The 12397-nt window shown below is 35.4% G+C and overlaps 1 protein-coding gene across 2 annotated transcripts in view; it reads right to left on the reverse strand.

The window, feature by feature from the left end:
• Positions 1-12397, reverse strand: part of NDC80 (NDC80 kinetochore complex component) — a 46201-nt gene that overhangs the window by 9978 nt on the left and 23826 nt on the right. For both annotated transcript variants that reach the window (XM_003914203.3, XM_021929973.1), the window contains exons 11-14: positions 10817-11022; positions 7882-8034; positions 5564-5653; positions 594-686 (exon numbers count right to left, since the gene is read on the reverse strand). In XM_003914203.3, the coding sequence (XP_003914252.2) occupies positions 594-686; positions 5564-5653; positions 7882-8034; positions 10817-11022 (542 nt within the window). The remainder of the gene's footprint in view (positions 1-593; positions 687-5563; positions 5654-7881; positions 8035-10816; positions 11023-12397) is intronic.

The following is a 12397-nucleotide window of genomic DNA, read 5'->3' on the forward strand; positions in this document are numbered from 1 at the left end:
AATACTTCGTTGACATAAGTAAAAAATATTGGCATAGTTAAAATTTTCACATGAATTGTGTAAGTGGTAATAAATAGAATCATCTGAATATTTTAAAATGCTGGTCAGACAGTAGAATGGTGGAGAGTCAGTCTTTTTATTTTACCTACCTTCTAGACTGCATGTAAACGGTCTTTGGAATGTGACCAGGATAGTCAATTTACAATGACTCTTGGCAGGCAACTACATATTCAAAAGACCTTATTGGGGTTCAGGCTTTAGCAGTACATAACACTAAATCTCTATAAAAAGGTAGGAGAGATTCTATTTAGTTTTGCAAGGATATTGAGTCACATATGCAAGTATAAAATATCAGATAAAGGAACAGTAAATGTGTTCTATGGTAAAATAGCTCTAATCCAGAAAAATGTCCTTTAAAGAACAAAATAAAACGACTCCTTACCATAAACTTTGGCAGAGAAAACTAACCTAAGATACAAGTTATAGGATGTATATAGCTTAAAGATTTTGGTTTTGATGTCAGAATATATGACTCATCAAGCAATCATGACATAGCTTTGGATAACCTACACAAACAGTAGCAAAGTTCTTACCTTAATTTTTTGTTGGTAAAGATCATCCAGCTTTTGAACTTCTTCTTTCAGAGTCCTCACACTTCTCTTACTTTCTGTTATCATTGCATTCAACTGGGGAAATAAAACCTTGGTTGAGAAATCATAACTATACATCAAAGTTATTTTAACAAGTTATAGAGTTTTTATATTATCCATCAATTAACCGAACAATGTTATTTCTTCTAATCCTTTTGGACTCTCACTTATCATTTGTCCAAAAATTTTATTATTCTCCAAAGAGAAATTAATTTCAAAGAAACCTCAAAGTTAAGGAGGTTAATATCTGTTTTTCCACTAGTTGTTGTGTGAGTGCTTTTTAAGCTCTCATATATATTACATATATTATTAATATTGCCATATTACTTTATTCATATATAAATAATTTTTGCCTCTGGATTTGAAATCTAGCTTTATTTAGACTACATCTACTATAGTTATTTAGCTTTTCATTTTTATGTTCATTTTCTAAAATGTTAAAAAAGAATTGTTTGTATTAATTTTATTAGATGTTTGCTATTAGTTATAGTCATGCTTTCCTTCAAAAAGTAATAAGGTAACCACATTTAATCTTGTTAAAGCTTGAACTTTAAGATCAGTTGAAACCAAAACTGAAAGAAAAAAGTGTTTTTCAAGTTCATTTCCTGTTGGCAAGTGCTGATACCAGTTGATGTCAGCAATTAATAGAGAATGTTCTTCAGCTATACCAAGAGGAAACTGTTTCCTGCAGGAAACATAAAATAGTAAAATGTATAATAGCTGACTTTTTTAAAAAAGGATAATTCTACACACATATGAAATTAAAAAAAAATCTAGGGGTTAAAATTTAGTGAAGCTATTGCTATTTGCTAAAACACAGGTTAGTGACACATACAACTAGCATACGCCCAGAACTCAAAACCAGATCTAACACCAAGAACTTTTTCTAAAGGTATGTTTTATCTGCAGTAACTAACAAGTTAAACAAGTTGTTTTAAATTCACCTGTAATAACACCAACAGATACTCAAGCAACCAGAACTTCCACTGATCCTCATGGTTGGTCAAAACCATGTTTACTCATCTCCGAGCAGCTTCCACTTTCCATGTCAGCAGTACTAAAGCTGCATCAATTACTTAAACCTGTTTTTCTGATTCCCAAAGTACACATTTCATATACACACACACACACACACACACACACACACACACACACACACACAGCCCAGCTCCAGTTACCTACTGGACATTCTCCACTTTGATGCCCCAGAGACCTGAAACTCAGCATATCCCAACCTACAATTCTCTCTTCTATACCCTTCTCTTTTACATTCTCTATCAATCACTACATACCCATTTGCCAAAGATAAGACACCTGGGCATTCTCGATTTCTTTCTTGACCTTCACATACAAATGGACAACCAAACTGTTGCTTCCATCTTTAAATCTCCTTTCTCCATCTTCACTGTAATAGCCTTGCTTTGGGTCCCTACCATTTATTATTCACTGTATAGGATATTGATAGGTCTCTTAATTGCATGGTCTAGTCTCATGCACCTCTATCTATTCTTCAAAAGGCCAACAGTGTGAAATTACTGAAATAACAATAATTATTGTTATTTCCTTACTTAAAAATCTTCAATGATCTCTACTGCCTATAGAATAAAAAAAATTCAACCAGTAAGCAAGCCCCTTCATAATTAGGTTCTTGTCTCTCCAGGCTTCTCCCTTATCTCACTTACACTCATGGTAATTTATTAATATGCTGTGCTCTTTGTTTTTTCTGTTTGGAGAAGGGGTCTCACTTTGTCACCTAGGCTGGAGTGCAGTGGCACAATCTCAGCTCACTGCAGCCTCCACCTCCAGGGCTCAAGCAATTCTCCCACCTCAGCCTCCAGAGTAGTTGGGACTACAGGTGCACGCCACTACACCCAGCTAATTTTTATATTTTTTTGTAGCGGCTGGGTTTTGCCATGTTGCCCGGCTGGTCTTGACCTCCTGAGCTCAAGCAATCCACCCACCTTGGCCTCCCAAAGTGCTAGGATTACAGGTATGAGCCACCACGCCCGGTCCATGCTGTAGAATGTGTGTGTGCATGCATGTGGATGAGCACGAGCATCCTTTGGTGTATCCATTGGCCAACTCCTACTTTTATTCACAACTCAGCTCAGCTATCACTTCTCTCAGGAGCCTGTACTTAAGTGTATTATGAGAATCCATAGTGCACTGTATTCACATTACAAAAAGTTATGAGAGAAGAAATTGTTTTCATGCCCGTCTTCCCACTTAAAATGAAGTTCACAAAGGCAGATGCCACACTGTACTAGTATCACCATCTATTACGGTACTAGGCACATAAGCACTCAAAAAATATTTGCTGCATAAATTTCAGTTTCAAATATTTAACTTTAACCTTTATTTACATTCATATTCACAAGTGTGATTAGATTAATTTCTTCTTTTTGTGATCTATTTGTCATGTTGTGGCATGAGGCCTACATGAATTTGGTCTCTTTATGCTCTATGATAATTTACATGTCACAGAAATCAGTCAGTCTTCAGTATTTGAAAACACTGACCTGTGAAATTATCTATTATTGGAGTCTTTTGAAGAGCAAATTTTGTTTTTTTACTTTAGTTTCTGGTTACTTACATATTTGGCTTTCTTGGGATTTCTATTGTTCAGGTTATAATCCATTTCATCAAAAAATTTTAAATATAAATTTCTGTTTATACTATATTACTTCACAATTCAAATAGATTTCCACCATTGCTATAAGCCATTTCTCATTTTATATTTTCCTGCTTTTTCTTAAATGGTTTTGGCAATTATTTTAAAATACTTTTCAGGTTACATGTTTCGTTACTCTAATTTATTAATTTCTCTATAACCTTTATTATTTCCAGTTGCATTTTACCCCATCCCACCTTAACTTAGTTAAACTATTTGTCCAATAGGAAAAACAATTTTAGTTGTTAGTCTCTGTATGACAGTACTGATCTCTCCCTTCTTGAAAAGTTTTCCCTACTTTGGCTTATATATATTACATATACATATAAGCGTATTCTCTTCTGTTGTTTTCCAACTAACTTTGTCTACTTTTTCTAAGAGTTTTTCCCAGAATTTCCTTCCTTTGCCAGTCTCTTAAATGTTGTTACTGTTTAGGATTCAATCCTCTGTCACTTTCCCCTCCACATTCATCCACATATATGGCTTCAACTATTACATATGCTCTAATGACCCTCAAATCTGTATTTTCAGCCCTGATCTCCTTCTTACACTCTGAATCTATAGCTTCTGCTTCCTCCTGGATATCCCACAGACAGCAAGCTCAACATCTCCAACACTGTCCCCACCACACCCTGCTCTCAGTTTTCCTCCTCTAGGTTAATAGCACTATGATCCACTCAGTTGCCCACATCAAAAATATGGAAGTCATGTTGATATTTCTTTCTCCTCAAGCTTGCACATTCAGCCACGAAATCCTTGGGTTCTACCTCCTTAACATTTCCTAAACCTGTTTCCTTCCCTCTAGTTCTGCTATACATTGGTTTAAGTCTCCCAACATTTTCAGGAAAGAAATCAAGAATGCCCAGGTGTCTTATCTTTGGCAGATGGGTATGTGCATCCCCTCTAAGCTATGTTTTCCTGTAGCCCAAAGGGTTTTGTAAACCTAAAAATCGGATGAGCATAACTGTACCTATGTCAGCCATTTTCTCTAAATGGGAGTGCCTGAAGGATGTATTTATCTTTAGGACACTAACATGGGGCCTAGTCTATAGTAGGCATTTTATAACTTTCCCCCATCTATAGCCTTTAAAAACTGCAAGTCAGTTTGAAAGATGTTTTGGACATGAAGTTCCTGTTGTTTGGAATTCATACCTTTTGAGAATCTCCAGGTTTTAGCACCCATTCCAACAAAAACCAGAAATCAAAATGAAGCAGGCTAAAGGAAGACTTCACTGCAAATCATCATCATTCCCAGGGAGCAGTCCAAATTCCTCATCTTTTCTCCATAGATATTTTAGAAACCTCAAATTACAGTCATAGTATGAGGTGATGAAACTCTTCACTTACCTAATGTTACAAATTTTTCTATTTTTCTGAGAATGTAAAAATTCTAATACAAACGAAGTCTTGATAGAATTTATTAACATTGGAAAAATGTCTTTCTGTGAGTTGCCAGCATAATTATTTGTGAAATGCTATAGGTTTTGTTTCCAGATGAGAAAAATAAATAAACTTCTCTTCTGAGAAAACATAAAATTTCATTTTATATCTTGAAGTCTATTAGCCAGATCATAGTAGTTCCTGAAGAGCTGAATTAACAAGGGGTTTCCTTTAACTGCTTGGTGTCTTATAAATGAAACCCTTTGTGTGTGCATTTGAGAAGTAGCTTAAATTTTCTTAACTAACAATGTTTACTTTAAAGGTTACTAAATACAATAATAGAATTTTCCTTTTCAGGGACATAGGTGATATTCAGGATCTCAGAAGCAGAGACTACCTGAAATTCACTTTTGGAAATAGACTTCAAAAGGAATTTGAGTTCTCCTGAAATTCCATGATCCAGAATGCAAAAACTTGGTAAAAAGAAACCTCTTAATCTATCACAGCTAATTAGCCTCTAACCCCATAATTATACTTGCCTACTTTCAAGGTAGCCACCTGAAACCTCTTTTAGTATAAAAATACTAAATTATCTCAAGTTAGAGGCACTTCTCTATTAAAAAAAGGAAAATTTACTTAGTTCCATCTCACTCCATCATATGTGATATGTGAAGGCTAGGATGTTTAAATGTCTTAATAAATTACTTCAAATATTTCTGTCGAGGGTATACCCAATTCTCATTTTTTCATAGTTTTATTAAAAAATTATTTCCTTAGCAATCAGAAACCACAAATAACATTTAATTTTAGGTTTTAAAATCTAATTTTTGCTTTTTATGACTTTTTATGTTTTATTACTTACTTGTTCTAAAGTATCCTCCAAACCCATTTTTTTATTTCGAGCTTTATTAATTTCTTCTTCAGTTTCGTTCAGGAGTTCCTTAAGAGGTACCTATAAAATACATAGGAATGTGGGTGACATATAACATTTAATTACAAAATATCTGTCCTGAGGCATTCACACACTGTGATAGGAGGAGTCACTTTTGGAGAAAAAGTGAACCTATAACATTTAAAATCTAATATACTGTCAAATAGAAAACAAAGCTAGTTTTTAATCAAATTTCTGTTAAGTGTAGACTATAACCTGCTTTTGTTTTGAATACTTGCAAAATTCAAGATTCGCTCACCTATCCTGGAAATTCATTGCTATTATTTAAACATTTTACAAGTACACTTAGTTTACTGCAGTATTTTTTTTGAAAAGAATTTATATGTAGGTTGTATTTTTATGCTATGTTATCCAGAAGTATCAATTTCTCTTAATCCTTTTCAACTGTTTAGTTTTAGGATTCTCTGCTTGTATTTCTTATGTTTATTCTGTTCTACTGACTTTAACACAGCACTTCATTGCTTGTCATTTTTTAAAATTGAGGTGAAATTCACACTTTAAAATGGTTAAACTGAAATATTTAGGTTAAAATGATGTTAACATAAAATTAAACATACAACATAAAATAAACATAAAGTTTAACATAAAATCATAGTGTGTAATTCAGTGGCATTTAATACAGTAACCATCACATCACCTCTAGTTCCAAAACATTTCATTATGCTGAAAGAAAATCCCATATACCATTATGTTTTAAGTAGGTCTTTTGAAGTTACTGCTGAGTTTTAATTTTGGCCTGCTCCTTTCAAAAGATGCAATGGCCTCTTTAATCTCTCTTTTTCGCTCTCTCTCTCTTTTTTTTTTTTTTTGAGATGGAATCTCACTCTGCTGCCCGGGCTGGAGTGTAGTGGCGCGATCTTGGCTCACTGTAACCTCTGCCTTTGGGTTCAAGCGATTCCTCTGCCTCAGCCTCCCAAGTAGCTGGGACTACAGGTGCGTGCCACCACACATGGCTAATTTTTGTATTTTTAGTAGAGATGGGGTTTCACCATATTGCCCAGGCTGCTCTCGAACTCCTGACCTCATGATCTGCCCACCTTGGCCTCCTAAAGTGCTGGGATTATAGGCCTGAGCCACCGTGCCTGGCCTCTTTAATCTGTTAAAGAACTTTTCACTAAGTACGACTTATAACACTTGGCTTTGTACCTTACTGATTCTATTTTATTTTTCTATTAGTATGTAAAACTATTTCTAGAGATGAAAGCAAAATTTCTCCTTGAGCATATTCATTCTTCTTTTTGCATTGTGTAATCTTTTCTACAAGAATGTGATTCATGTAATTATTTTCTTGCATCAGCCATGTCAAACTACTCAAAACAGTGTTGAGCAAACTCTGCCTGCCTATCTATAGATAGATTACTAACAGACTAAATGTTTACTGGATGTATTTTTTCTATTGAAAATGAATATAGCTTGATTTAATCAGTGTCTGTCCGTTCACAAATTGTTATCTCTGGGAAAGGAGGGATGTATGTTTCTTGATAGTTTATCTCTAACACGTACCTGGTCTGGAACATATTATGCACTTAATAAATACTTGTTAAATGAATAATTCTCAAGGGAAAAATGTATAGCTTGTGACTTTAATATTCTTCTATTAAAAACTGAAGTATTTTGAAAATTGGCATTTTTAGGGGCAACTCTAAAATCTATAAATAACTGACAAGTTACAATAGAGCTATTTAAAAATTTTCTTCCCCAACTTACTGCCTTGGCCATATTTTAAAATTAGGCACGAATTTCTCCTTGTCAATTACCAGTGTTCTTAGTACTCTAACACATTTTATGCCTTCATGTGTGCCTTTGTGCCTGGAATTCTTTCTACAGACCATTCCCATAAATGTCTCATCTTTCAAGATTTCATTCCACGGTTACCATCTCCAAAGTCTTTTTTGCTACATGGGAAGAACTGATCTTTTCGTTACCACTTGTAAAGATTTCTAATGAAGCACATATATAGCATCTGACGTCTTTCTCCTCTGGGGGGATCATTAGCAACTTGACAATAAGGGTTAGGCCCTCTGTCTTTATAGTACTGGTATCTATTTTACATGTAATCAACTTTTTTTACTGGATAGTTCAAGATTTCTATGATCAAGAAGAAAGAAGATACAGCTTCAGTGTTTTCTTCCTTTGTTTAGCACTGGGTTATGAACATGCCAAAGTTCAAACTCTAGAGATATCAATCATAGAATTAAAAAATCTTAAAAGTAGTCATCATTACTTACATAAACTTGAGCCCTGTATTTGACAAGGCAGTTGGCACCAGCCTCGGGATTAAACTTAATTTCAAAATCATAACCTTTGGAATTCTCAGCACCTTTAGGAATAAGTTTTAATTTTCTAGCCAATTTGTGATACTCTGCTAATTGTGTTTCAATCTGTAAGAAGAGAACACAAAAAGAAATGTTAAAGCAGCCCCATTCCATATGTTTTTTTCAATTGGCATTTCTGCAATTTTTTTTTTTTTTGAGACGGAGTCTCGCTCTGTCGCCTAGGCTGGAGAGCAGTGGCCGGATCTCAGCTCACTGCAAGCTCCGCCTCCCAGGTTTAGGCCATTCTCTGCCTCAGCCTCTCGAGTAGCTGGGACTACAGGCGCCCGCCACCTCGCTTGGCTAGTTTTTTTTTGTATTTTTTAGTAGAGACGGGATTTCACCAGGTTAGCCAGGATGGTCTCCATCTCCTGACCTCGTGATCCGCCTGCCTCAGCCTCCCAAAGTGCTGGGATTACAGGCTTGAGCCACCGCGCCTGGCCTCAATTGGCATTTCTGCAATTTTATACAAAACATATTACGCCTATTTTTAGTAGTTTAGTAATTCAGTAATCTTTAGTAGTAAGACTAGCAGTTTTAAAATATACAAAGAAGATAAGGTTTTAGTAACACTTAAATTTACAAGATAATGAAGACTATCAATTGGTGTGTAATGTACTGGTATCTTCCATTTACCTGACAGCTTGGAATACAAGTCCACATTTAGGTATTAACTAAAATTTACTTTTTGAAGTGCCAGATAAAGAAATTATGAAACATGTAAAACAAACAACCTTAGTTTTGTCAATGTACAAATTAAAACATTTCATGTATCCAAAATAAGTAGAAGGTAATCATTTATGTCTGAAAATGTTATTTTAACTCTATTGATAAAAATATTTTAGTAACATATTTCACATTTCCTGCTCTCCTTCCTTCTTCCTTCAGGGCTCTGTTCAAATAAGGTCATCAGAAAGGCTGTCTCCTAATATAGCCCCCTAATTCTTCTAAATGCTTATTTTGTTCTATTTTTCTTCATAGCAATCATCACTACCTGACATATATTGGTTCATCTCCACTTCCTGAATATAAGTTCCATGAAAGCAGCTCTATCCTCAGCACCTAGAACAGTGCTTGGCATATAGTAGATACTTAATATTTGATTGAATAAATGAATTTGCAGAGTCTAGGCAATTTGTTTTTAATCTGCTTCCTCCATTAAACGCATACTTCGTTTCTCATTGTTATTACTCATCCATAAAAATCAATTTGAGTGAAGGAATGCAACAGTAAGAAGACACATTGGAACTTGCTTAACCAATTTGCAGTTTCCAAAAATGCATTAGATCTCAAAAGCAATATTACTTATACATTAAAATTTGGGCTTATTACTTATACATTAAATGTTGGCCAAATTGGTAATGTATTACCCATAACACTGAAATTAAGTTGAATAATTGGCTTCTCTCATGCCAAGGCCCAGATCCAAATATATAACAGCCTATTACCTATTTTCACTTAGACATGGATATAATACATCCATCCCCGTTCCTGTCTCACAACTTCTTCCTTCTCTTCTCTCCCCGAGTGAGTGGCACCTGCCCAATTACCCAAGCCAGACAGGGCAACCACTTCCTCCCTCTTTCATCAAGTCTCATTCACTCCACCTCCTAAGTTGTCAGAATCTACTTACTTCTTTGAATTTTTACTATCTTTAACTTTTTTTTTATTGAGACAGAGTTTTGCTATTTTTGCCCAGGCTGGAGTGCAATAGTATGATCTTGGCTCACTGCAACTTCCACCTCCTGGGTTCAAGTGATTCTCTGCCTCAGCCTCCCAAGTAGCTGGGATTACAGGCACGTGCCACCACACCTGGTTTCTTTTTGTATTTTTAGTAAAGACAGGGCTTTGCCATGTTGGCCAGGCTGGTCTTGAACTCATAACTTCTGATGATCCACCTGCCTCGGCCTCCTAAAGTGCTGGGATTACAGGCGTGTGCCACTGCACCCAGCCCGGATCCTTACTATCTTTTAGAGAATGATAGTAATTTCTTATTAGATTGCTGCCACAGATTTTCACATTATCAGAAATAAGATCTTTCTAAGACGTAACCACATCTGTTTAAAAATGTTAAGGCCTTCTTAGAGCTTTCTGGATAAAGTCCAATCTTCTAAACAAGAAAAGACTCCTCATCCTCTGGTCTATTCTTATCTCTTGATTCTCATCTCTTGCTCTGTCCCACTTGCTATGAAGCTCCAGCTGTATGAAGAACTTACACATCAGACTGTTTTATCTCTGAACTTTCCCATACACAGTTCTTTGGCAAATCCCCTACCTGTGCCATGCTAACCCTTCCCTATACTTCCCAATTCAGTTGTTTTTCCCTCTTTAAGAAATTCTCTTCTAAAAACCTCTCAGCCATCTCCCAACACCATGTACACTAAATTTGGTACCCTGTGCACCAAACATCTATTAAAGGTCTCATTTCATGGGAGTAAATGCAAACTCAGCTGGAAGTTTTTGAGTGGAAAGCCAATGTTTTATCTTTATTTCCTCTATGCCCAGCGTACGTGACACACAGCAGATGTGCAATCTTAATGTTTAAGTAGTGAATGAAGGACTCATTTCCTCTTCTACAGAGGAAAAGGAGCGGGACCTAAGAACATTATTTTCATAGTTTTAGACTTTTTTGCTTACTTTTTGGTTGAGTTATGAAATATAAGTTATCTTAAATTTGAGAGAAATTGGGACGTTACTGAATTGACATAAAGGGATGAGTGTTTCATTAAAATGCCAATGCTAATGTTTTACCTCTTAAGCCAATTTACCCACTGACTTCTTCTTAATTGGGACAGACCTTTAGAAAGGTCAGCTATGATGACTTGCCACTTTGGAAATGGTAATGACATACCGCTTCTTTGCCTCTGGCATATTTTAACTCCTCATTCCACAGCTTCTGTTGTTCAGCTTCCAGGTCCTTAGTTAATTTATTAATAGTCTGCTGCAATTCATTTCTCTCATGATTTATTCGCTCAATGTCTGCAACTGAGTACTTCTGGTTGTCAATAATATTCTGTAGTCGAGTGTTCTCCTGTTTTATTGTTTCACATTCTAGTTCTGTGTTGGAAAAAAACAAATTTTTAATGTATCTTCAATTACTACAAAGAAACAGATGCCATCATGTAATAGAGCTAAGATAGCTAAATTTCCAAATCATATATATGTGTGTATATATAATATACATATGTTTTTATATATACTTCATATATATATAAATTTCCAAGTCTCATTTACATATATATATACACATTTCCAAGTCATATATATACATATATATGTATATTCTCTTTTTTTGGGATAATTCTTTTTGATCTTTCATAAAATATTTCATAAAAGATTTGTTATAAACAAATGTTATTTGTTTATAACATTCTGGAAGATAGTAAAATTAAAGTTTTATGTTAAGAAACTTATTTCCCTATTAGCTTGCAATGGTTTTCAAAAAGTACTACATGAAAAAAAATGTGGCTTCATAAATAATGACTGTCATTAAGAATTTTGGGTTCATGCATGCACCTACATTTGAATGGCCCTGCACGGGACCAAAGGACATTCTAGGCTGAGGCTCCATGATACCACAAGGTGTCAATATTTAAGAGAATATGACACTTGAAACTCACAATGTGAACAAAATGAAACTTTTGTAATATCGAGGATCACTCCATTGACCTTCCTAGAAAAAGGATCTCTAATTTCACTAACAAAACATGAAGAAGGTTAAGAAATATCCAAAACAGCTGGCTGCTTACATAAACAGAACAGTTGGACAAGGTGAAAAGCCCAGATTAAACCACATAAGGCAGTCTATTTCAGAAAGTTAAACATCGCTTTCTAAATTCTTGTTACAGAAAAAACAGTCCCCTAGAAGTGGGGATTGTGCCATGGCAAACAATAAATGAAGTGACTTGCGTAGGCTACCTGCCTGAAAAACTAAGCCATGACAGTTGAGTCACACATATTTGGTTAATCCCAGTGATTCTGGTTCTTCCCAAACGGAAAACCCATCATCAAAATATAGTGTTTTTTTTTTTCTAAGGTTTCTCAGGACCATGAAACAATGGCCAAAATTTTGTTCAGCAGGAAAACTTTTGATTTTTTTCGAAAAGGCTCATTGAATGTAGTTTTAACTTTCTGGAGAAAGAAAAGTATAAGTGAAGAGCTTGGAGTTGTAGTGGATTGCCTTCCTGGGCTTACCAACAGTTTACAGAAGAAAGCCAGTACATTTGTTATTTCTAGTTAAGTCACTGCTTTAAAGCAAATTTGAAAAGTATGTAATAGTACATTAAACTGGCTTCAGTGGCCAGGTGCGGTGGCTCACGCCAGTAATCCCAGTGCTTTGGGAAGCCCCGAGGCAGTTGGATCACCTGAGGTCAGGAGTTCGAGACCAGCCTGGCCAACATGGCGAAATCCTGTCTCTACTAAATCAGCTGGG

This window comes from Papio anubis, chromosome 19 (genome assembly GCF_008728515.1).
Source record: "Papio anubis isolate 15944 chromosome 19, Panubis1.0, whole genome shotgun sequence".
Classification (NCBI taxonomy): domain Eukaryota; kingdom Metazoa; phylum Chordata; class Mammalia; order Primates; family Cercopithecidae; genus Papio; species Papio anubis.